This window comes from Amblyomma americanum, chromosome 8 (assembly GCF_052857255.1).
Source record: "Amblyomma americanum isolate KBUSLIRL-KWMA chromosome 8, ASM5285725v1, whole genome shotgun sequence".
In the NCBI taxonomy this organism is placed as follows: Eukaryota; Metazoa; Arthropoda; class Arachnida; order Ixodida; family Ixodidae; genus Amblyomma; species Amblyomma americanum.
The window spans coordinates 28,427,860-28,453,388 of record NC_135504.1 but is presented as its reverse complement, the minus strand read 5'-3'; the positions used below and the strand labels follow the sequence as shown (position 1 = coordinate 28,453,388).

General features: G+C 48.9%; 2 protein-coding genes and 1 long non-coding RNA gene across 3 annotated transcripts; all 3 read right to left on the bottom strand.

Moving 5' to 3' along the window:
* Positions 1 to 1,752: 1,752 nt before the first annotated feature.
* Positions 1,753 to 3,335, bottom strand: LOC144102249 (BTB/POZ domain-containing protein 6-A-like). The gene is made up of 2 exons (XM_077635555.1): positions 3,220 to 3,335; positions 1,753 to 2,338 (listed from the first exon to the last, which is right to left on the bottom strand). Exons 1-2 carry the CDS (start codon positions 3,333 to 3,335, stop codon positions 1,753 to 1,755), a joined length of 702 nt encoding a protein of 233 aa, XP_077491681.1.
* Positions 3,336 to 3,353: 18 nt separating this feature from the next.
* Positions 3,354 to 7,870, bottom strand: LOC144100171 (uncharacterized). Its single transcript, XR_013307538.1, has 3 exons — positions 7,067 to 7,870; positions 5,017 to 5,111; positions 3,354 to 3,440 (listed from the first exon to the last, which is right to left on the bottom strand). It is a non-coding gene; the product is annotated as an uncharacterized LOC144100171 (long non-coding RNA).
* Positions 7,871 to 15,099: 7,229 nt separating this feature from the next.
* On the bottom strand, positions 15,100 to 16,976 carry LOC144102248 (BTB/POZ domain-containing protein 6-A-like). The gene is made up of 3 exons (XM_077635554.1): positions 16,938 to 16,976; positions 16,568 to 16,788; positions 15,100 to 15,685 (listed from the first exon to the last, which is right to left on the bottom strand). Exons 1-3 carry the CDS (start codon positions 16,974 to 16,976, stop codon positions 15,100 to 15,102), a joined length of 846 nt encoding a protein of 281 aa, XP_077491680.1.
* Between the last annotated feature and the right edge of the window lie 8,553 nt (positions 16,977 to 25,529).

Genomic DNA, 25,529 nt, shown 5'->3' with positions numbered 1-25,529 from the left:
TCCAATGTGCACAGAGGTGTCGCCAGGGGTAGCGTCCGCCTGGATGCATATTACGCGGATTACCCCAAAACTACGTATAACTAAACATTAGCACTTCGCACCACTCCGGCTCTAGGTGATATTCGCTTTACCGCAAAGATAAGATTCTGGTGAATTTTGTCTTCACATATCATACGATTTCCTTTGAGGGACTTCTGAGCACTTTCATATCTACGTATACTCGGCTTACCACCCAGCCGATATGATGCTCTGGAAGATGCCCGAGTTCATGTGAAAAAGAATAAGGAGAATAAGACTCCATCGCGTATACCATTCCTACCACTTGAACCCTCGGTGAGAAGTGCGAAAAAGGATGGAAAAACATGCATTTGAATACTAGTCACTAAAGGTCAAGCTATACAGACATTGTCGCTGCCAAAGATGCAAGTTTTGCCAGAGTAGTGAAATGGTTTTGCTATTCCTGCTTCGTTATGGGTAGACTATCGGGTTCTACACTACGCGCTTCCCGCGAAATATTTTCAGTGAAAACCTAGCCACAGCTAATTTTTACGCTAGTTTTGATAGCTCGGCATGCTGGCAGTAAAATTATTTAAGGAACACGGTTTTGCTGTAAGTACAGTGCAGGTTTAATATCGTCCTTAAAAGCAGGCAACTTAAATATATAGGGCTAATGGGGAAAAAAATGGCACCGGCCCGTCGCTGAGTCAGCACGAAGATAAATAAGGCGCGACCAATATCTATTGTGCATGTAACATATTTTGTTTAATGTCCGAACAATTTTTTTACGGGAAACAGTTCACGTGCAGTTCGGCACATGACAATCAGACTTTAACGTTCACGCGCTGTTTCGTTCTAAGGTCTCATCATGACGATGACCGGCGTTGCCTTGCTCGATCAGGCAGAGATCTACAGCACGAGCTTACCGGCCGTCTCGCAACTAATCACAAGTCGATGCGTCAGAATCCTCGTTGGTTCTCTCGCCGGTAAACAGTCCAGGGTACGGTCCCTTAAGCCTTGTTTGTGATAAGCCGTTTAGCTTGACAGTTGTTGAGATGCGTGTAGAACGATGTCTGTTTATTTCTCAAATTAGCCCGCACTATGGATCAAGCTGCCTATAGTGGTCGACCACGAACTCAGACCCACGTTCTCTGTATGCATGCTCCGTGCGCTTCTCTGCCCCAGGCGGCAAGCTGTTCGACACGTACAACACACACGTCGCATCCATCATGGTCATTGCGATGTCCTGCTACACAGCAATCATGACACCGCTTTCCGGATTCTTACCGCTGGTACACATTATGCACTTCCTCGAGGGATTCAGCTGGGGTTCCTTAAACACAGGTAAGTGTGACATCCCCCTTCCACTATGACATCCTCTATGGAGGACAATATGCAGTGGCTGCACAGCCGCTGTGCATATATCTCCCAGTACCCCCCCCCCCCCATTTTGCTTATGCCCTTATATATAAAGATTTGCGCATATCTACTTATATGTGCCTATGTATACTGCCAAGAAAAGCAAGAAGCCGGCTGTAACCGCCGGAAGGCTGTGACTACACAAAGATATACGCGTGCATGTGACTACTTTAGGTGAGCATAAGCCTAAAAAACAGTCACTGCACCATTCCACCGTTTCTCAGCGGAATAGTGGAATAGTTTCACAGTCTCTCTTCACCAAGAGGAAACACCGCCCCCTCAGAGTCTGCCCATCATGTTCTTGCTTTTCTGAATGAAACAGCGTCTTATTGGCAACTAAACGCGCGGTGTGCGTACTGTGCAGAAATCAGCCGGCATGGGCAACGAGCCCTCCTCGATGATGTTGCAAAGGATGGCCAGCGATTCCTCGGCGTTCAGCATGCCCCACACTTTAGGACCGCGAATAAATTCCGTCACCGAGAGCACGAGAAACCGGAGCTTGGGGAAGAAAGGCCGCACCACGGAACGGAGGGCGGTTGGCTCTCCGCCAACCTTGCCGCTCTCGAGACACTGCCTGCAGCCCCAGGCATGGACGGCTTGCAGCACCGACATCTCGGGCACATTGTGCACGTTGTCGAGAATGTAGTTCACGGTGCAGTGCAAGCAGGATTCGAAAGTCTTCGAGGTGAGAACGAAGAGGCCGTTGTTGCGGAGGACGGCCTTGGCGGGCCCGTCCACGCCTTCTTCGCCCATCGTCAGGATGTAGTCCAGAAACGGACACACGTCATCGGGCTCCATACAGCGCTCCACGTATGCGACGCACCTGGCTGCCAATTCAGGCACCATGTACTTGACTGCAGCGCTGCGGGTGCAGGTCGCCTGGAGAACGCTTTCTACCTGGAGCTGTCCACTGTAGAAATACCTGCGTCGCCGAGCAGGTGAGCGTAAGAGAGTCTGTTCTCGTCTTTACAAAGGCACAGGTGTAACAAAATCGTCCCACTTTATTCTTATATGAATGAGAAGCGGGAAACGCTTCCTGTAGTCTAATGAGATTAAACACAAAGGCAAAGCTCTGGTTGTGGGTAGTAATGGGCTCTGGGTGACAGGGTGCCGCATCCAGCATGCTATGGATTTAGCTTCTTACAATCAGGCCGTTCACCCAAACGTCGTTCGCTTGATTAATTATCATCGCTAACGAAAAAGACCTTTCCAATAAGTAATACTTTATCCAAGCTATGAATGCGACATTTGCTGGTTGGAACCTGCATGGATTAGGACACGGCAAAACTCTAGGGCTGTTAATGGCAGTGTAATGAAGAACATAATCACGTGACTCACCTTAAAACTTTTAAGAGTGAGGCCTGCGGACGATCACATCAGGGCCGATAGAGAGAATAACGAAGAAGGCAGCGAGCTTAAGTCTCATAGAATCAGTATGGTAACGGTGGATGAGTCCAGCGTGCTGGCCGTAGCCCAAGCAGGCTTGGAGGACTCGGGTTCAGAGCCGTACTTCGCCTTGTTTGGCGCCTAACGCACAGCACTGAGTCCTGATACTCTTTTCTTTCTAGTTACTTGCTATGTTTGGTTCCTTAGCTTACACTCCAAATTTGTTTTACTGATAAAGTGTTAACTTATCGAATTCCCCTCTTTACTCGCATGTTAATTCGGTGGCCCCTCTACAGGTGTTGTTAGAATAGACTGCAATAGAATCAAGCTTATATTTCTGCATTTAATACGAACTACAGGTCGTCAAGTGTTTTGAACAAAATTCATAAATGAATCGTGAGCGACGTGAGGTTCTACCTTAGAAGCCCTTCCACGCCGTCCGGATGCAGGTCCGTAATAGTGACGCGGTCTTCACTGCCGGAGTGCCCAAGAAACATGGCCCTGAAGAAGTCGCTCTGCAGGGCCAGGATCATGCGATGTGCTTTGAAAGATGCGTGCTTTTCAGGAGCGTGTTCCCAGCGCACGACAATTTCCACATCGGCAAGCTCCTGTGTGTCGAGAAATCTCGAAAGGGAGAACTGCAAAAGAATAACATAGATTAGTGGGCTGCTGCAAACATGTTATAAGTTGTGGTGTCTAACATGCGGAACTGACACATGAGCTATGAGGGACGCCGTATAGTGGTTGGATCTGAGTTAATGTAGACCAGGCCGCCTGATGTTCTTACGTGCACTGACACCGCACAGAGTAGGGACGCCTTGTGCATCTCCCTTCCATTCAAAATACCCCCGCCAAGGCCAGGATGGAACCCCCCATCTCCATGACACAAAACGAAGGAGGACGGATAAAAGCCGCGTGACGACGGCGATAAGAATATAAAAAGAAACATAAGTTTTGTTTGCAGCAATATGTATTTCTTATGAAGAGCTGCCGTTCAAAGCAGCAGCGCTTCCCGGTTCACTGCACACTAACCATCAATACACTATCAACAATGAAGAAAGTGGGGCTAACATGCAAACAAAACAGGAACACAGAGTTTTATGCGCGAAAATCAAACGTCAAGGTATGACTCTCGGCATGAGTTTCAAATACGTCCGAGTCTTCAGGGCACTCTGCAAAAGCAGAATTGAGACCCACAGAAGGAGCCTTTACAGGGGCTGTTTAAACAAGCCCGTGAGTGACGTGCTCATAGCGCTGTGTGCGGCACAATTTTTGTAGTACAGTGTAGACCTGCCCACGGCAGCCGTAGTCACTGAATGGCTCATGGGATACATACAGTGCGGTGGCAGATACTACGATGGGAATGATAAATTAATGAAAAAAAAGTTCCCCGGCCCGTGTCGCTAAGTATAACGGGCTTTACAATAAAGTAACAGTCTGCTGTGGCTCCCATAAAAATATTCAAAAATAATAGGCCTCGAACTGCGCCGTTTTCTGACAAAAGGCTCAAAGCCACAATAGATGTTAATAAACATGTCTAAGGGAGGACAATTGCAGTTGTTACACCTGTAGGTAAAAATAATAACGAAGAGAAGAAGCTACCTGAGATAAACCACACTTCCGGGCAGCGTTCCCAGGAAGACTCCCCTAATCTGCCCCGGGAAAAGATGGGCAAGATGCGATACCGGGAAAGGAAAATTGTTTATCGGGAACTGGTTGTGGGAGCTGAAGAGAAGTGGGAACAGTGGGGGATTTCTTAATTCATTGCGATAGAGTGGAGGTCGTTTTAAGGCTAACGGCCTGAGGGGCGAGTTGGCTCATGTGGTGTCTCTTTCTTGTCTGTGTCCTGATTTGCGCAGCCGTTCATTTCACCTCCTTTTCAGGCCTTTCTAGAGGATGAGCATCAGTTCTGCCGAATGTGCGACTCTTGGCCTCCAAACGTACTTCTGTCGCTATTCAACGTCTTCCGGGATCTCCGCCCCCCCAAAAGCTCAGAACGTAGGGAGGCAGAACTGTCCTATAGAAGGATGCAACTGACTAACGGAGGGACATTGCCCTTGAAGGCAGGCTCTGAAACTGGTCTATGGTCCAGTTTAATCGTCATTACGTCCCGATCAACCTCCTTGGACCTTCCCGCGCGCATCTGCTAACAAGCTGTAGCACTTGAACGGGATGGTGGATCCGCGATTTTGCTGGCCTATGCGTCAGGCTTACCTCAGGCACTGTTTCTGTCTGAGTAGAGACAACGACGCGGGAAGATCTGGTACAGTGCGAACAGTTGGTGCGTCTGTAGCATCTGAAGCACTGCACTGAAATTTAAAAAGAAAGCAGCAGTTTGACACGAGCCGCGATTCACGCGTGCTAAGGAAACGTGCTGAAATCGTGCAAGCAAGTTCTGACCAGTCCGGAAGGTGCGCTAGCAAGGCTGACGCCCATTCATGAAAAACAAAAACAAAAAAGAGATGAAATAAGTACATTGAGAATAACAGCCAATATATAAAACAAGTACTTTCCACAAAGGGCACCCTCACATCTGCAAAACAGCGCTGTGCAGTCTTGAAGAGCCCTGTAATGAGCGCACCCGCTATATATGGCCTGCCGGTCCGACCATCCCACCTGGCCATGATGGCTACTAGATGGAGGTATCAGGCAAGATTCACCCAATACTCGTAGCCAGAACCGTATAAGGCGAACTAGTTGGCATTAACATGAGGAAAAATTGTAATGGACATAAAATCAATTGATTGATTTTAGAATTTATACAGCGTTGCGAGCGGCCGCAGCACGAAAAAGAAAGCATAAAGGTACTTGCTTTCGACATTCATTGGGCATGCCCAAATAAAGGAAGAGGCTATATATTACCGAAAACCGGCAGAACCTCAAGGAAAACATCATGTCGGCAGAGCCGTCTAGTTGGCGCACTGTGATCACGTGACTAGCGCAGCCGCCCTCGTGAAGGATTGTTTTTTTAAATACATGACAAAAGTAGGACCCTCGGCCACACAATTTGGGAGTGCCCAATTTCTCCCGGGGCGGGCAAAAATATAGATTGTAGAGAAGCCAGGGAGACCGTGCTAAGAAGCCCGGACCCTGAGCTCCAGCGCACCACCGTCCATCTGGCGGAAGAGGCCGCTACCAGTCAAGGACTGCCAGCCAGCCTCTAACCTCGGACGCGCAACTCCCCGTCTTCCAGGCCTGTGTGCCAGCGGCTGGGAGAAACGTCTTTTTGTGATGGAAATAAAAGTTATTTAATGAATACATCTCTGCTCTTGACACCTCCTGATGTCGCCGCTTGAAGCGATGCAAAAAAAGGCGAGCGATTTTTCTGTGTTCTATTTTTCAGAGTGGCAATCAGTGTGATTCTTCATTGCGATTAGTCCTGTAACTGTGCGTCGCGGCCGCTATTCGATGGCCTAATCATAAATTATCACACTTGATCCATTCGATGAAACCTTAACTAACTGAATTTGTTTAGATTAAGTAGAAAGGATTAATAGCCAACAACTGCACATCTCCCGGACGTTTTAGCAGTCAGCGGAGCTAGCTGCTCGTCGTACAACTGAACTCTCTCCACGCCGTCCGAACTGCCCTCCAACCGCGGCATCTTTGGGAGGCGCCGGCGCTCACTCCGGTGCAAAGAACTTCCCTTTTGTGTGGGCCTGCAAGGCTCTTAACAGATTTCTTCCGAAGATCACCGCGCGAGCCTCCAAATGGGGAGAAACGTCTTTTCTGATGGAACTTAAAAGTTGTTCAATCAATCAATCAATCAATCAATCAATCAGTCGATCGATCGATCCATCGATCGATCGATCAGTTAATCAATCAATCAGGACAAATCGCTATCTGTTTCCTCTGGAGCATTCTGAGATTCGTTGGGCTAGGTTTGATTGCCGTCTGTCAGCAGCTTCTTGCGCAGGGTATTATGTCAGTAAAACAGCTGGAAAAAGAGAATTCCGCCAGTGTTGTTTCATGGCCTGTGTGCTGCGATGTGACCGGAATCTGGCAATCGGGTCAAATTGCGGGCAAAGTTCTCTGCGGGATATTTTGCCGGCTGCTGGCACAGTAGTCTCCACCTTAATTAAACGCGCGCATTTTTCAATTGTGCTTCATTTCCCCAATTTTTCGTCCAGAAGTGACATAAGTTACACGAAAAAGCAAACCGTTAAGTGCTTTGTAGTACAAACACATTCGCATACGGAGGGCCCTCGGGATGCAAAACAAGGCGGAATAAAGGGTCAGGGGAAAAGGAAAGCCGGTTACTCACTCGTAGTATCCTGTAAGAAAGGGCAGCCTTTCCACCGATGCCGCACACGAGGGTACCAACGCCAAGGACTGGGGCACGAAACCAGCTAGCTGCCGTTCTGAATTTTTTTCCTCCTCTTCACTGGTGAACCGGCTACGGGTGTGCACGTTCGCAGCAAAAAGACGCCAACTGAAACACTCTGCAGACTTCGGCTTAGTCACAAGAAGAGAGCGCGATGAAGCCGAGCCAAATTTTGTTCGAAATGAAGGAAAGCAGGGTAGATATAACCGACTGTACCGTATTCTAAAATGTTCATTCGTGCCTAAAGAAAAAGAGCTGTCTAGGATTTCTTTCTTCTTTTTTTTTTCATCGCGGCAGATGAGCTGCCGGCATCCGAAATAGAGTACTACAGTTCAAACCAACGGAACCACCCTCCCTCAGGAATGCTTTACAGCAAACTAAAAGATCGGGTGGTAATCACCGAACAGCAGCGGGTGAGTCACTTAGTTTACAACAAATAGCCACGTTTTCGATCGGGCCTGTCGAGATGTTCAAGGAAAGAGCAGTGCATTGCGATGCTAACGCAGCGAAGCGGCTTCAGCAACAATTACGATGACTTTAGCATGGGAGGCGCAGGCAATGATTCGCGGCCTCGTGCCGCGAATCATTGCCCGCTATGCAATTTTATTTTACCTCGTGCAGTTTTCGGAATGCGAGAATTCACTGTCATAGTGCCCACCGACATGCTGCGCCATGCAGGTGACGCAGGAGCTAGTAGAAACTTTCCGCGTCTTAAAAACTAGTCTTATGAGAGCGATTTGTAAATCGGCCTGTCTGTAAAAACCCGCCGCGGTGGCTCAGTGGTTAGGGTGCTCGACTACTGATCCGGAGTTCCGGGGTTCAAACCCGACCGCGGCGGGTGCGTTTTTGTGGAGGAAAAACGCTAAGGCGCCCCTGTGCTGTGCAATGTCAGTGCACGTTAAAGATCCCCAGGTGGTCGAAATTATCCCGGAGCCCTCCACTACGGCACCTCTTTCTTCCTTTCTTCTTTCACTCCCTCCTTTCCCCTTCCTTTATGGCGTGGCTCAGGTGTTCAATGATATATGAGACAGATACTGCGCCATTTCCTTTCCCCAAAAAACCAATTATTTTGTCTGTAAAAGAGATAGGTTTCTTTGGAAAGTCGAGCCACATTTGCGTGTTAGTGTTCCGCTCAAAATACTGTTCTTGTCTTTTTGGACAAGTTTATATAATAAGCTTTTGGATAAAAATATTGCCAGTAGCGCTGTGTGCTGTGGTTTTCTTGTGTCGGTGTCTTGAAGTTTTACTCGAGATAGACGAAAGCTAAGGCTGAACTTTCTGCCCCCGCTAATAGACACCTTTAGCATACCGTGTTACCTCTACCGTGACCGGAGTACCGGGAGCCCGCGCGCCGTCACTGAGCATGCGCAGATCACCTAGAGGCCGCCAGATGGCGCCAGGTACTCGGCAGCTGCAGGAAATTGCCAAAAAAAATATCTATGATAATTGTAGAGGAAGCTCTTTGTTGTTTGAGGCCAGGACGGGAGTTTTGCGGACTAATATATATAGAGCCAGGTACCACGAGATAGACACGTTGTGCGTTGCGTGCGGACAGGAGGAGGAAACGGCTGAACTCTTGATAGTTTTCTGTAAACGTCTTCACCCTACAGTGGAATGCAGCGGGGCTGATTTACCCAAGGCATCGGGGTTTAGGGACAGTGAAGGGAAAGTTTATTTTAAGCGGGTAGAAGTAACCAAGCGAAGGTTATCTGATTGGCGGCTAAAATCAAGACAAGAGTAAAATTTCATGTCATGGCTAGGGGCTTGAGCGTCCACTTGATTTAAATGATTCAGCCTTATCCATCCGTCCATCCATCCATGCATCCGTCCGTCCGTCCGTCCGTCCGTCCGTCCATTCATCCATCCATCCATCTGCGCTACAGTGGCTAGCTGCACGCTAGCCTTCCGCATCGGGATCAACCAGCGCAGACTTGTCGGTGGGCGGTACTCCGGTCACAGTAACAGTAACATGGTATGCTAAAGGTGCCTAACGTGTCATCACTGAATTCTTCGGGCCGACTTGCGCGATACATCAAGACACAAGCCCCACCTAGCAGTCAACGACTCTCAGACTGAATCCTAAGCCTTCCAGGTATAACCGAAATTCACCTCCATTCATGAATACAGCCTAACGACAAACCTTACCACCACCAGCCTTTTTAAATACTCGATTTTCGTGGGCACTATCAGGCATTGGAACGACGCCTTGCTCCACACAATGGTGTAGGGCTCCAAGGGCGTGCGTTCTTTTTTTGTCGGATTGACATTGTGCTGATGTGGGCTGTGCCACTATGGGCTCCGGGCGGACATAGCAAGTGCGGCCGCGTGCGGGGCGAGCCCCTGCGCGCACACGATCGAACGTTGGAGCACGGCTTCGAGACAGTTGTGGCAGTGGGTGGCCGAGTGCGCGACGTCCTTTGGAGCTCGGCGTTTCCCCAAGGCCAGCTAGCCAGCACCGGCCGGGCATCGAGGACCGGGGTCTAGCTGGCCGCGCACCACACTCCTCTGCCCGCTGACTCCAGCCTCCCGATGACCAGGCGGCCTACCGATGAGCACCTGCCCGCTGTCTCCAGCCTCCCGGTAGCCAGGCGGCCTACCGACGAACACCTGCCCGCTGACTCCAGCCTCCCGGTAGTCAGGCGGCCTACCGAAGAGCACCTACCCTCTGATTCCAGCCACCTGGTAGCCAGGCGGCCTACCAACGCATTTCTGCCTGCTGGTACCGGCCTCGGGGTTACTAGGACATGACCGTGAACCGGTTGCCTGCGGATACCTAACCCGGTGACCGGGTGGTACCTGCCCTGCCGTGCGCTTCGGTGCCGACAAGGGATGTCGCCCCAGAAGCCATAGTAGGACGCTGGTGTTCATTTTTTCATATCTGGGTTGTAAGTCCAAGTGGAGTATGTGTGCGTGTTAGTGTTCAAGAGGGCGAGCTATGTCTTCGTTCTCGTCGCTCAAGAAAAGAGTGTCGTGACGCTGAATACGGCCCAGAGCTCCTGAGCGGAACTGGGTCTATTATTTACATCACAGACAAGTTCCACTTATTGTATTGTGATTGTCATGTAGAGGAGGATAAGGGAGCGAGGTACTTTAATGGAACAGGAGAGGTCTTGCTGGTTGTCAACCTGGCATGCTACTCCAGGGCCATGTAGAGGTATCTATGAGCAACCAGCGGTATTATCAGCTTACTCGTATATTTGTCCAGTAAAACAAGCTGTTCCGCACAAAACTGGCTGTCTGCACCTTTGGTTTTACTTTTTCAGAGAAAAAAAATGTCCTTTATTGCGCCCCGTTCGTTGTCTTTCCCTGCCTTCATGTGTTGTCTTCATTCCATGTCAGATAGCGCTAATTTTCTGTATTCCACTAACATTCCTTCTTTGTTTTTTATTCTTATTTTTGCACCCTCCATAGCCATTGGCCTACTGTATTTATTAAATAAATAGATATTATAATATAAGTAGATAAATAGTGTCATGGAAGAGAGAGCGACAAAATTCACAAACAGAAGACAGACAAAGTTCGGCAGCTAGCCCGCGCGATACACTTCGCCGTCGTCGGCTTCCCGCGCCACCTGAGAACACCAGGCGGCATTAATCCTGCTACCAAAGATTAGCACAAGAACAGAAGGGACAAGGGAGGCGGACGAAGCTGTCCCACGCGACTGTAGACGAACGCAAAGCGTACTGCACATTACCGCGTGAAGCAAGGTTTCATGCGGACTACGTCCACGACCTCAGAGCAGGGTGGGCGACGCTGAGGAGGCACAGTCCCGTCTGGAATAACTTCGTGGGTCACATCCATGATACGGCGCAAAAGTCTGTAAGGTCCGAAGTAACAGGAAATCAGTTTTTCACACAAACCTGGGCGGCGCACCGGGATCCCACCCAAACTTGGTCACCGGGATGGTATGTGACGTGCCGATGACGGAGGTTGTAGGGGCGTGCATCCGTGCCCTGCTGCCGCTGGAAGCGAATACGGGCCAGTTCACATGCTTCCTCGGCGCGCTGAGCGAACTGCTCGGCGTCTGGCATGAGCGGGTGGTCATAAGTTCGGCACGGGAGCATGGCATCCAGCAACGCCTGAACGTCACGTCCGTAGACCAGACGAAATGGTGTATAGCGGGTTGTCTCTTGGGTGGCCGTTTTGTAGCCGTATGGGACCTACGGGAGAATCTCGTCCCAGGTTTTGTGCTGCGAGTCTATGCACATTGCGATCATGTCGGAGATTGTTCTACTAAGTCTCTCTGTGAGCCAGTTCGTATGGGGTGATAGGCAGTGGTTTTGCGGTGGCTCGTGTGACTGAGCTCAAACACGTCACGCATTAGCTGCGCCGTAAACGCCATGCCTCGATCAGTGATTAGGTGGAATGGTGCACCATGACGCAACACGAATTTCTGCATAAAAAAACTGGGCAATCTCAGATGACGTGCCACGCGGCACCGCCTTAGTTTCCGCATACCTTGTTAAGTAGTCAGCCGCGACTATCATCCATTTGTGACCGGCCAATGACAAAGAAAATGGCCCGAAGATCGATGCCCACTTGATTAAATGGCGTCCGAGGCGGTTCAATAGGTTGTAGCAAACCTGCCGGCTTGAGAGGTGTCGCCTTACGACGTTGGCACTGGCGGCAGCCTTTGACGTAACATTTGACGGCGTCTGAAAGTTTGGATCAATAATGCGACTGGCGCACTCGTGCAATAAGTGTGCATGCAAAGCCCAAGTGGCCGAAATGGGTTCGTCCTGGCAAGCCAAAAGGATATCGGCGCGGAGGTCTGCCGGCACGACAAGAAGGTGGGCTCGGCAACCAGTGCTGGAGTTATTCACAAACAAAATGCCGTTACGGAGGCAGGAGGCAGGCAGGTTCCTAGAAAAGTGTCGAGGTACGTCAGCAGCTCGGCCCTCCAGATAATCAATTACAGGTCGCAGGTCTGGGTCAGCTCGCAGTCCGGTCATTAAGTCTAAGTCGCTGACAACACCCAAGACAACAACTCTCGTCCTCCATGCTCTCATTGGCTAACCCGACGGGTGTGCGCGAGAGATCCGTCAGCGTCTGCGTGCATCTGGCCAGATATTTGCACAATAGTGGAGTCGAATTCATGGAGACGGAGGCTCCATCGAACTAGGCGCCCCGATGTGCCGCGAAGATTGGCCAGCCAGCACAAACAATGGTGGTCGGTAAGGCCGTAGAGGTATGGACGAAATTTCATGGTTGCCCACACAACCGCGAGGCATTCCTTTTTTGTAGTGTAATAGGTTGTTTCAGCGCGAGAGAGTGTGCGGCTTGCCCCTGTCGACACCTTGGACTGCACGAGTTTCCCGTCGGCATGATCTGCCCCCCATTAGGTCAACATCCCCGGGAGGACTACGTGTCCCAGCAGCGCATGGCGACAATTTCCCAGCGGCAGTCCCGATCTCGTAACCAGTCGTAACGTGACCTAGATGGCCCACATAGGTTGCTTCTCAGGGGTTGGCCATATAGACCACCTTACGCTACAATATTTTTCGCTCACAACGGTGACGCCGCAAACACCGGACTTGTACGTAACGGTGCCTTTAACGGTATCGTGTTAAAAAATAGATAACTGCACACACGTAAAAATAGCCTCGTTGTAACTAACTCTGGTACATATTAGCATTCATTGTATGTTTAAAGAATAGATTCTGAATTTTTTTAAAACTCTTCTCTAGCTCCATTTACACTCATTTACAATAGATGGCACGCTCAAGCAAGGGTGTTTTACAAATGCTAAAAAACATATAGGAAGTAGCCACGCATTAGTATTGCACGTCGACAATGTATCCCCTCTTCTTGAAGTTGCAGTCGGCTAATGGAGAAAAAAAATGCAGCAAAATGCGATATGGATCCGTGTTTCGCTCTGGAACGTCGGAGAGCACGTCGCATACGGGACCGGCACCCAATGCAACTTACTGGAGCGCACAGTTATTTTTCTAATTTCAGCTTAGTCATCGTTTGTCACAATAACTTAGAACACTTAATATTTACTGCGAACAGCTTAAGGTTTATATGCAACTCAGCTTTTAGCGCGATTGCGTTAGAGGGGTTCCGTTCGGCGGAGAACCCCACGTCGTAGTTGGCGATGGTGTGTCGAGAAAATCGCGGTTTTTCAAGACGTTTCTGACGTCACAATAGAGCTGCGGAATTGAAAAGTGAATAAAACACAAGATAAATTGTAATCATAGGTTCGCAGCATGACTCAATCGTCATTAAAACATTCAAGGATGTAAAGTAATTTAATTGCCCTGAAAAGAAAATTAAGGTAACAAGAAGGGAATCGAACCTGTGACCTCTTAAGCTGAGCGTCAGACACGCTATCCATAAGCCCTCGATGCCTGTTCGTTCGACTTGGTTAAAGAGAGGCCTTCCCTGCCTTGTCCGACAGTGGGCTTGTCTGCGAAGTGATATGCAGAGTTCCCCAGCCCGTTCAAGGAAACCATTAACGCCATTACGTCATGACTTTAAGGCGGACCTAAAACGTCTCTCGGAATTTTATAGAAAGTGAAAAAAGAATAAGGAGAATCGCTTTAAAAATGAAAGGAAAGGAATGCAGTTCAATACTAGACATTAGAGGTAAAGCTATACAGACGTTGTCGCCGCAAGCATGCAAGCTTTGCCAGAGTAGTGGAGTGGTTCTGTTATTTCTGCGACGTTATGGGTCGAACTTTCGGTCCTCCGCTACGCGCTGCCCGCGAAATACTTTCAGTGCGAACCTAGCCACAGGTAATTATTACGCTAGTTCTGACAGCTCGGCATGCTGGCTGTAAAATTTATTAAAGGAACACGGTTTTTGCTGCAAGTAGAGTGCAAGTTTAATATCGTCCTTAAAAGCAGGTAACTTCAATATATATGGCTAATGGGGAAAACAATGGCACCAGGCCGTCGCTGAGTCAGCACGAAAATAAGTAACGCGCAACTCATATCTACTGTGCATGTAACATATTTTGTTTAATGTCCGAAAGACTTAATTACAGGAAACAGTTCACGTGCAGTTCGGCACATGACAATCAGACTTTAACGTTCACGCTGTTTTGTCCTAGAGTCTCATCTTGACGATGACCGGCGTTGCATTGCTCGATCTGGGAGAAATCTACAGCACCAGGTTATCGGCCGCCTCGCAACTAATCACAAGTCGGTGCGTCGGAATTCTCGTTGGTTCTCTCGCCGGTAAGCAGTCTATATGGTACGGTCCCTTAAGCCTTGTCTATGAAAGCCGTTAAGCTTGGCAGTTGAGATGCGTGTAGAACGCGGTCTGATTATTTCTCGAAAAGCCTGCACTATAGATCAAGCTGCCTATAGTTGTCGACCACGAACTCAGACCCACGTTCTCTGTACGCATCCTCTGTGCGCCTCTCTCCCGCAGGCGGCAAGCTGTAAGACACGTACAACATACACGTCTTATCCATCATGGTCATTGCGCTGTCATGCTTCACAGCAATCATGATCCCGCTTTCCGGATTCTTACCGCTGGTACACATTATGCTCTTGCTCGAGGGATTCAGCTGCGGTGCCTTCAACACAGGTAAGTGTGACATACCCATTCCAGTATGATGTGCTCTGTGGAGGGCTATATAAAGTGGCTGCGCACCTGCTGTGCATATATTTCTCAGTACCTTTTGCTTATGTCCTTATATACAAAGATATGCACATATCTACTTATATGTGCCTATGTATACTGCCATGAAAAGACAGAAGCCGGCTGTAACCGCCGGAAGCCTGTGACTACACAATGATATATGCGTGCATGTGATTAGGTGAACATAAGCCTAAACAACTGTCGCTGCACCATTCCACCGTTTCTCAGCGGAATAGTGGAATAGTTTCCCAGTCTCACTTCACCAAGAGGAAACACCGCCCCCTCACAGGTCTGCCCATCATGTTCTTGATTTTCTGACTGAAACGGCGTTTAGTTGACAAAGCCAACTTGCACCGGGGCGTGCCATCAACGGACTTCGCAACTAAACGCGCGTTGTGCGTACTGTGCAGAAACCATCGGGCATGGGCAGCGAGTCCTCCTCGATGATGTTGCAAAGTATGGCTAGAGATTCCTCGGCGTTCAACATGCCCCACACGTTAGGACCTCGAACAAATTCGGTCGCCGAGAGCACGAGGAACCGGAGCTTGAGGAAGAAAGGCTGCACCACGGACCGGAGGTCAGCTGGCTCCCAGCCCACCTTGCCGCTCTCGAAACACTGCCTGCAGCCCCAGGCGTAGACGGTATGCAGCACCGACATCTCGGGCACATTGTGCACGTTGTCGAGAATGTAGTTCACAGTGCAGTGGAGGCAGGATTGGAACGTGTCCGAGGCGAGAACGAAGAGGCCGTTGTTGCGGAGGACGGCCTTGGCGGGCCCATCCACGCCGTCTTCGCCCATCGTTAGGATGTAGTCCACAAACGGACACACGTCATCGGGCTCCATATTGCGCTCCACGTATGCGACGCACCTGGCTGCCAATTCAGGCACCATGTACTTGACTGCAGCGCTGCGGGTGCAGGCCGCCTGGAGAACGCTCTCTACCTGGAGCTGTCCGCTGTAGAAATACCTGCGTAACCGAGCAGGTGAGCGTAATAGAGCCCGTTGTCGTCTTTCCAAAGGCAAAAGTGTAACAAAATCATCCCACTTTATTCTTATTTGAATGAGAAGCGGGAAGCGCTTCCTGTAGTCTTATGAGATTAAGCACAAAGGCAAAGCTCTGGTTTGGGCTGTAATGGTTTCTGGGCGGCAGGGTGCCGTATCCAGCATGCTGTGGGTTTAGCGTTCTTACAAGCAGGCCGTTCGCCCAAACGTCTTTCCCTTTATTAATTATCATCGCCAAGGAAAAAGACCTTTTCCAGTAAGTAATCCTTTAACCAAGCTATCAGTGGGACATTTGCTGGTTGGAACCTGCATGGGCTAGGACACGGCAAAACTCTAGGGCTGTTAATGGCAGTGTAATGGAGAACGTCATAACGTGAAATTACAGCTTTTAAGAGGGAGGCCTGCTGAGGATCACAGCAGGGAGGTTAGAGAGAATAATGAAGCAGGCAGCGAGCTTACGTCTCCTAGAATCAGTACAGCAACGGTGGATGCGTCCAGCGTGCGGGCCATAGGCCAAGCAGGCTTGGAGGACTCAGGGTTCAGAGCCGTACTTCGCCTTGTTTGACGGCTAACGCACAGCACTGAGTCCTGATACTCTTCTCTTTCTGGGTATTTGCTATGTTTGGTTTTTTAGCAGCTAACATTTTAAATTTTGTTTTAGTGATAAAGTGTTAACTTATAGCAATCCCCTCTTTACTCGCCTGTTAACTCGGTGGCCCCTCTATAGTGTTGTTAGAATAGACTGCAATAGAATCAAGCTTATATTTCTGCATGTAATACAAACTACAGGTGATCAAGTGTTTTGAACAAAATTCATAAATGAATTGTGAGCGAAGGGAGGTTCTACCTTAGAAGCCCTTCCACGCCGTCCGGATGCAGGTCCGTAATAGTGACGCGGTCTCCGCTGCCAAAGTGCCCAAAAAACATGGCCCTGAAGACATCGTTCTGCAGGGCCAGGATCATGCGATGCGCTTTGAAAGATGCGTGCTGCTCGGGAGCGTGTTCCCAGCGCACGACTATTTCCACATCGGAGAGCTCCTGTGTGTCGAGAAATCTCGACAGGGAGAACTGCGAAAGAATAACATAGATCAGTTGGCTGCTGCAAACGAATTATAAATCGTGGTGTCTAACATAGGAAACTGACACATGGGCTATGAGGGACGCCGTATAGTGGTGGGCTCTGAATTAATGTAGACAAGACCGCCTGATGTTCTTACGTGCACTGACACCGCACAGAGCAGGGGCGCCTTGTGCATTTCACTTCCATTCAAAATACGGCCGCCGCTGCAAGGATCTAACTCCCATCTCCATGGCACAAAACGAAGCGGGACTGATAAAAGTCGCGTGACGACGGCGATAAGAACATAAGAATAAACAGATTTGTTTGCAGCAATATGTATTTTTTATGAAGAGCTGCCGTGTAAAGCAGCAGCGCTTCCCGGTTCACTGCACACTGAGCATTAGTACAATATCAACAATGAAGCGAGCGGGGCAAAATGCAAACAAAACAGGAACACGGAGAGTTTTATGCGCGAAAATCAAACGTCAAGGTATGATTCTCGGCAGAAGTTTCAATTATGTCCGAGTCTTCAGGGCACTCTGCAAAAGCAGAATTGAGACCCACAGAAGGACCCTTTACAGGGGCTGTTTAAAGAAGCCCGTGTCTGACGTGCTCATAGCGCTGTGTGCGGTACAATTTTTGTACTGTTAGGGTAGGGCTGCCCACCCCACCCGTGGCCACTGAATGGCTAATGGTGATACATACAGTGCCGTGGCAGATACTACGATCGGAGGGATAAGTTAATTATCCATAAGTTCCCCATCCCTTGTCACTAAGTATAGCGGGCTTTACAATGTAGTAACAGTCTGTTGTGGCTGTCATAAAGATGTTCAAAAATAACAGGCCTCCACCTGCGCCGCTTTCTCACAAAAGGCTCAAAGCAATAATAGGTGTTAATTGACATGTCTAATAGAGAACAATTGTAGTTTTTAGACCTGTAGGTGAAAATATAAATAAAGAGAAGAAGCTATGCGAGATAAACCACACTTCCGGGTCGCGTTACGTGGAAGACTCCCCTAATCTGCCCTGGGAAAAGATGGGCAAGATGCGGTGCAGGCTAAGGAAATCTGTTTATCGGGAACTGGTTGTGTGATCTGAAGAGGAGTGGGAACAGTGGGGGATTTCGTAATTGATCGCGGTAGAGTCGAGCTCCTATTCAGACCTCCCTCGAGGGTCAGCACCAGTTCTGCCAAATTTGCGACTCTTGGCCTCCAGACGTACTTCTGTCGCTAATCAACGTCCTCCGGGATCTCCGACCCTCATGCACTCAGAACGTAGGGAGGCAGAACTGTCCTATAGAAGGATACAACTGACTAACGGAGGGACATTGTCCTTGAATGGAGGCTCTGCAACTGATCTATGGCCCTGATTTATTGTCATTGCGTCCCGATCAACCTCCTTGCGCCTTCCGGCGCGCACCTGCTAACAAGCTGTAGTCCTCGAACGGGATGGTGGATCCGCGATTTTGATGGCATTTGCGTCAGGCTTACCTCGGGCACTGTTTCTGTCTGAGTAGAGACAAAGATGCGGGAAGATCTGGTGCAGTGCGAACAGTTGGTTCGTCTGTAGCATCTGAAACACTGCACTGAAATTGAAAAATAAAGCAGGAGTCTGACACGAACAGCGATTCACGCGTGCTAAGGAAACGTGTTGAAATCGTGCAAGCAAGTTCTGAGCAGTCCGGTAGGTGCCCAACCAAAGCTAACGCCCATTCATGAAAAAAAAGAGATAGAATAAGCACACCGAGACAATAGCAAATATATAAAACAAGTACATTCCGCAAAGCGCACCCTCACATCTGCAAAACAGCGCTGTGCAGTCGTGAAGAGCCCTGTAATGAGCGCACCCGCTCTATATGGCCAGCCGGTCCGCCATCCCACCTGACCATGATGGCTACTAGATGGCGGCATCAGGCAAGACCCGTCCGCTCTTCGTAGCCAGAACCGTATAAGGCGAACTAGTTAGCATTAAGATGAGAAAAAACTGAAATTAGCATAAAATCAACTGATTCATTTTAGAAATTATACAGCGTTGCGAGCAGCCGCAGCACGAAAAGAAACCATAAAACTACTTGCTTTCGACATTCATTGGGCATGCCCAAATAAAGGAAATGGCTATATATTACCGGCAGCCGGCAGAACCTCCAGTAAAACATGATGTCGGCAGTGCCGTCTAATTGGCTCGCTGTGATCACGTGACGAGCACAGCCGCCCTCGAGAAGGATTGTTTTTTTAATACATAACAAAAACAGCACCCTCGACCGCATAATTTGGGAGTACCCATATTCTCCCGGGGCAAAAATATTGATAGTAGAGAAGCCTGGGAGACCCTGCTAAGAAGCCCGGACCCTGAGCTCCAGCGCACCACCATACATCTGGCGAAAGAGGCCGCTGCCAGTCAAGGACTGCTAACAAGGCTATAACCGCGGACGCGCAACTCCCCGTCTCCCAGGTCTACGTGCCGGGGGCAGGGAGAAACGTCTTTTTCTGATGGAAATAATAGTTACTCAATAGATCAATCTCTGCTCTCGACACGTCCTGATGTCGCCGCATAAAGCGCTGTAAAGAAAAAGTGAGCGATTTTTCTGTGTTCTATTTTTCAGAGTGGAAATCAGTGTGATTCTCCATTGCGATTAGTCTTGTAACTGTGCGTTGCTGCAGCTATTCGATGACCTAGTCATAAATGATCAGACTTGATGCAGTCAAAGAAAACTGGGCTCATTTAATTTATTTAGGTTAAGTAGAAAGGATCAATAGGCAACAACTGCACATCTCCCGGAACGTTCGAGCAGTCAGCGGAGGTAGCTGCTCGTCGTACAACTGAACTCTCCCCACGCCGGCCGAACTCCCCTCCAACCGTGAAACCTTTGGGAGGCGCCGACGCTCGCTCCAGTACAAAAAAACTTCCGTTTTGGGAGGGCCTGCAAGGCTCTTAACTGCTTTCTTCCGAAGACCACCGCGAGAGCCTCCAAATGGGGAGAAACGTCTTTTCTGATGGAACTTAAAAGTTGTTCCATCAATCAATCAATCAATAAACCAGTCAGTCAATCAATCAATCAATCAATCAATCAATCAATCGGGACAAATCAATATGTGCTTCCTCTGGAGCATTCAGAGATTCGTTGGGCTAGGTTTGATTGCTGTCCGCCGGCAGCTTTTTGCGCAGGGTATTCTGCCAGCAAAACAGCTGGAAAAAGAGAATTCCGCTAGTGTCGTTTCTTTGGCTGTGCGGTGTGATGTGACCGGAATCAGGCAATCGGGTCAAACTGCCGGCAATGTTCCTTGCGGGCTATTTTGCCGGCTGCCGGCACAGTAGTCTCGACCTTAAATAGCCGGCTGCCGGCACAGTAGTCTCGACCTTAATTAAACGCGCGCATTTTCCAATTGTGCTCATTTCCCCAATTTTTCGTCCAGAAGTGACACGAAGCTTAAGTCCCACGAAAATGCAAACCGTTAAGTGCTTTGTAGTACAAATACAATCGCATACGTAGCCCCCTCGCGATACAAAACAAGGCGACATAAAGGGTCAGGGGAAGGGAAAGCCGGTTACTCACTCGTAGTATCCTGTAAGAAAGGGCAGCCTTTCCACCGATGCCGCACACGAAGGTACCAATGCCAAGGACTGGGGCACGAAACCAGCTAGCTGCCGTTCTGAATTTTTTTCCTCCTCTTCACTGGTGAACCGGCTACGGGTGTGCACGTTCGCAGCAAAAAGACGCCAACTGAAACACTCTGCAGACATCGGCTTGGTCTCAAGCAGAGAGCGCGATGAAGCAGAGAAAGATTTTGATGGAAATGAAGGAACGCAGTGAAGATAAAACCGGCTGTACCGTAATTTAAAACTTCCATTCATGCCTAAAAAAAAGTACTGTCTACTTCTCCTTCTTCTTCTTCTTCTTCACCCCAGTGCTGTCTAGGATTTCTTTCTTCTTTTTTTTCATCGCGGCTGATGAGCTGCCGGCTTCCGAAATAGAGTACTACAATTCATAAGAAAGGAACCACCCTCCCTACGGAATGCTTTACAGCTAACTAAACGATCGGGTGGCAATAACTTAGGAGCAGCGGGTGAGTCACTTAGCTTCCAACAAATAGCCCCGTTTTCGATCGGGCCTGTTAAGATGTCCAATGAAAGAGCAGAGCACTGCGATGCTAACGCAGCAAAACGGCTGCAGCAGCAATTACGCTGACTTTAGCATGGGACGCGCAGGCAATGATTCGCGGCCTCGGGCCGCGAATCATTGCCCGCTATGCATTTTTATTTTACCTCGTGCAGTTTGCGGAATGCGAGAATTCACTGTCATGGTGCCCACCGACATGTTGCGCCATGCAGGTGACGCGGGAGTAAGCGGAATCTTTCCGAGTCTTTGGGACTAGTCAGATGTGAGTGAATTGTATATCCGCCTTTCCGTAAAAGAGATAGGTTTCTTCGGAAAATCGAATCTGATTTGCATGTGCCTTTTGCTCGCCCACGGCATCTGCTCAGCGCGAAGCCTCATCCATCTCCGCGACGGCTGGCCTGAACTCCTGGTGGCTAACTTCAATGACGAACCACGGCATCTTTTTCATGCTACTGCGATCGCCTTCGCTGACCCCTTAGCGGAGATTTCTGAATGTTTCGCGTTTGAAGCTGCGGGAGCAGTGCGCCCGTCCCTTGACGGCCTTCATATCAGTCCGCACCTTTCGGCGACTCAGCAGCGAGAACTCCATGTCCTCCTACTCGAATACACTAACTGTTTCGCGTCTTGGTCGAAAGCACGGCAAACGGCTCATCTGAAGCGCCGCATCATTACGCCCGACGAATCCCGCCCTATCCGCCAGCAGCCGTACCGTATGTCACCGACGGAACGTGACGCGATCCAAACGCAGGTGAAGGCGATGCTTTCTGATGGAATCATTCAACCTTCAAGCAATTCGTGCTCGTCACCTGTCGTGCTCGTGAACAAAAGGCAGGGATCTTCAGCTTCTGTGCTCATTATCGAAAGCTGAACAACACTAAAAAAAGACGTCTACCCGCTACCCCGTATCGAATACTCGCTCGAAAGACTTCGTCGCGTCCAGTACTTCTCCTCAACTGAGTTTAAGACGGGTACTGGCAGATAGACGTCGACGAGCGGGACCCAGAAAAAACGGCTTGCGTTACCGCCAACGGGCTCTAAGAATTTAAAGCGCTGCCTTTTGTTTGGGCTCTGTTCAGCGACGGCAACTTTTCAGCGCATGATGGATACAGTAGTCGCTGGATTCAAATGGAAAACTTGTTTGGTTTATCTCCATGATGTCGTCGTGTTTGCAGAAACCATTGCCGAACACCTTGAACGCCTGCGCACAGTATTAGATGCTCTCCGGTCGGCCGAATTAACGCTCACGCCCCAGAAACGCCACTCTGGGTACTAAGAGTTGAAGGTTCTTGGTCATCTTTTGACTGCCAATGGCGTTAAGCCCGACCTCGAGAACACTGCTGCTGTCGCTGATTTTCCCGTTCCTACAACCAATAAAAGTATCCAACGCTTTCTGTGTCTGTGTGCATACTACCGCCGCTTCATAGCCGACTTTTCCAAGATAGCCGCACCCCTGTACCGCCTCATGCGCGATGATACACGGTTCGTGTGGGCCGTCGAGCAACAGGGGGCTTTCACCGAGCTGCGCAGACGACTGCAAACAACCCCTGTTCTTGCGCACTTTGATTAAGAGGCTGACACCGAAGTCATCACCGGCAACAGCAACATCGTCCTCGGCGACGTACTCGTCCAATACCAGGTGGCATTAGATAGTATATATATAGATAAGATAGGCAAACAGACAGAGACCGCAAAATTTCTTTTCAACGCCAAGAGCGGTTTTCACACCCCGTTTTCACGATTCCTCACCCAGCATTCCACAATCATGCTGGTATAAGAATGGCAGAAAAATTTGTCGAAGTTGTCTTGTTGGTAGTGCGAGCCATACCTCTCAAAAAACAATGTTTAATTTTCACGGAAGGTAGTGTAAGGTTCGAGGGCTGAAACCAGGCTTACACCCTGTCTCTCGCAAACAATAAATAAGGAATGCAGTCGTGCTCTCACGCAGTTGAACAGGCTATCTTGTGCAAGGAGGAAAAAGAAAGCAAAATAAGCGATGTCAGTTATACAGCATTAAAATGCTCAAAATCATTCAGAATTAGCTCTGCCTACAAATAAACCTACGATATCAATACTAACATTTGCAAATAACCCACAACATGACAACAATGACTACGAGGAAAAATTGGAGTGCACACTTGAGCTCCACAATAACGATACGAAACGACAGCGTTGAAGAGTTAATGCAAATATATGCGAAATTGCTCATCCTCGAATTTACATTCACAGATCCCTGTGAGTCCTCACAAAACGCCTTCCTCACTGGCGCAGCGGTTAAGCGATGCACCACTGTCGGGCGATGGCAGACGCTACCACCGGTGGGGCTTGTGACACCAACGTTGCTCTTCCCTGCCAATATATCGCAATCAATCATTAATTTAACAGCCACCTGCCACGGAGGTCAGTTTTCCCGCAATCCGGAGGGCAGGTTGTGTGACGCCACAAGGTCACGTGACCTAGATGGCCCACATAGTTTGCTTCTGAGGGGTTGGCCACATGGGACACCTTACGCTACCCTATTTTTCGCTCACAACGCTGACGCCGCCAACACCGGACTTCTACGTAACGGTGCCTTTAACGCTATCGTGTTAAAAAATAGGTCATTGCACATACGGAAAATATAATCTCGTTTTAGCTAACTCTGGTACACATTAGCATTCATTGTATGTTTAGAGAACAGATTCTCAATTTTTTAAACTCCTCACAAGCTCCGCTTACCCTCATTTACAATAGATGGCACTCAAGCGAGGATGTTTCACAAATGCTAAGAAACCTATAGGAACTAGCCACGATTATTGCACGTCGACAATGTATCCCCTTTTTTTTTTGAAATTGCAGTCGGCTAAAGGAGAAAAACAGCACCAAAAAACGATATGGATCCGTGTTTCGCTCTGGAGTGTCGGAGAGCACGTCGCATACGGGACAGGCACACAACGCTACTACTGGGGCGCACGGTTATTTTACTAATTTCAGCTTAGTCATTGTTTGTCGAAATAACTTAGAACACTTCATATTTACAGCGAACAGCATATGGTTTATATGCAGCTCAGATTTTAGCGCAATAGAGTTAGAGGGGATCCGTTCGGCGGAGAACCCCACGTCGTAGTTGGCGGTGGTGTATCGAGAAAATCGGGATTGGTCAAGAAGTTTCTGACGTCCCAATAGAGCTGCGGAATTTAAAATTGATTAAAACATCAGATAAATTGTGATCATACGATGACTCAATCGTTTTTAAAGCATAGAAGAATGTAAAGTAATTTAATTGCCCTGAAAAGAAAATTGAGGTAACTAGAAGGGAATCGAACCAGTGACCTCTTAAGCTGAGTGTCAGACATGCTATCCGTAAGCCAAGCCCCCGATGCATGTTCGTTCGACTTGGTTAAAGAGAGGCCTTGCCTGCCTTGTCCGACAGTGGGCTTGTCTGCGAAGTAATATGCAGAGTTCCCCAGCCCGCTCAAGGGAACCATTAACGCTATTAGGTCATACCTATAAAGCGGTGCTAATGTGTCGCTCGTAATTTTAAAGGAAGTAAGAAAGAATAAAGGGAATAGGACTTCATCGAATTACCACTCATACCACTTCAGCCCTCGGTGAGTAGTGTGAAAAATGGAAAGAAAGACATGCAGTTGGATACTAGGCATTACAGGTACTGCTATACAGACATTGTCGCTGCAAGGATGCAAGCTTTGCAAAAATAGTGAAGTGGTTCTGTTATTTCTGCGTCGTTATGGGTCGACTTTTTGGTTCTTCGCTACGCATTGCCCGCGAAATCCTTTCCGAGTGTGAACCTATAGCCACAGCCAATTATTACGCTAGTTGTGACAGCTCGGCATGCTGGCAGTAAAAATTGTTAAAGGAACACGGTTTTACAGCACGGAGAGTTCAGGTTTAATATCGTCCTTAAAAGAAGGCAACTCTAATATACAGGGCTAATGGCGAAAAAAAATGGCACCGGCCCGTCGCTGAGTCAGCACGAAAATAACTAAGGCGCAACCAATATTTATTGTGCATGTAAAATGCTTTGTCTAATGACCGAACAACTTTTTTACGGGGAAACAGCTCACGTGAAGTGCGGCACATGACAATGAAACTTTAACGTTCGCGCGCTGTTTAGTCCTACGGTCTAACCATCACAATGACCAGCGTTGCCTTGCTCGATCTGGGAGAGATCTACAGCGCCAGCTTATCGGCCGTCTCGCAACCAATCACAGTTCGTTGCGTCAGAATCCTCGTTGGTTCTCTCGCCGGTAAGCAGTCTATGGTACGGTCCCTTAAGCCTCGTCTATGATAAGCCGTTTAGCTTGGCTGTTGTTGAGATGCGTGTAGAACGCGGTCTGCTTATTTCTCAAAAAACCCGCACTATGGATCAAGCTGCCTAGTTGTCGACCACGAACGCAGGACCACGTTCTCTGTACGCATCATCTCTGCGCTTCTCTCCCCCAGGGTGGCAAACTGTACGACACGTACACCACACACGTCGTATCCATCATGGTCATTGCGCTGTCCTGCTTCACAGCAATCATGATCCCGTTTCCGGATTCTTACCGCTGGTACACATTATGCTATTGCTCGAGGGATTCAGGTGGGGTGCCTTGAACACAGGTGTCACATCCCCATTCCACTCTGACGTGGTCT

Excerpts from the sequence above, each read along its gene's own strand:
- LOC144102248 (XM_077635554.1), bottom strand. The coding sequence starts at position 16,976 with ATGCACAAGGCGCCCCTGCTCTGTGCGGTGTCAGTGCAC. Across the intron at positions 16,789-16,937 it reads TCTGTGCGGTGTCAGTGCAC|TTCTCCCTGTCGAGATTTCT; the intron begins GTAAGAACATCA and ends ATTCTTTCGCAG. Across the intron at positions 15,686-16,567 it reads GGCGTGGAAGGGCTTCTAAG|GTATTTCTACAGCGGACAGC; the intron begins GTAGAACCTCCC and ends TCGGTTACGCAG.
- LOC144102249 (XM_077635555.1), bottom strand. The coding sequence starts at position 3,335 with ATGATCCTGGCCCTGCAGAGCGACTTCTTCAGGGCCATGTTTCTTGGG. Across the intron at positions 2,339-3,219 it reads GGCGTGGAAGGGCTTCTAAG|GTATTTCTACAGTGGACAGC; the intron begins GTAGAACCTCAC and ends TCGGCGACGCAG.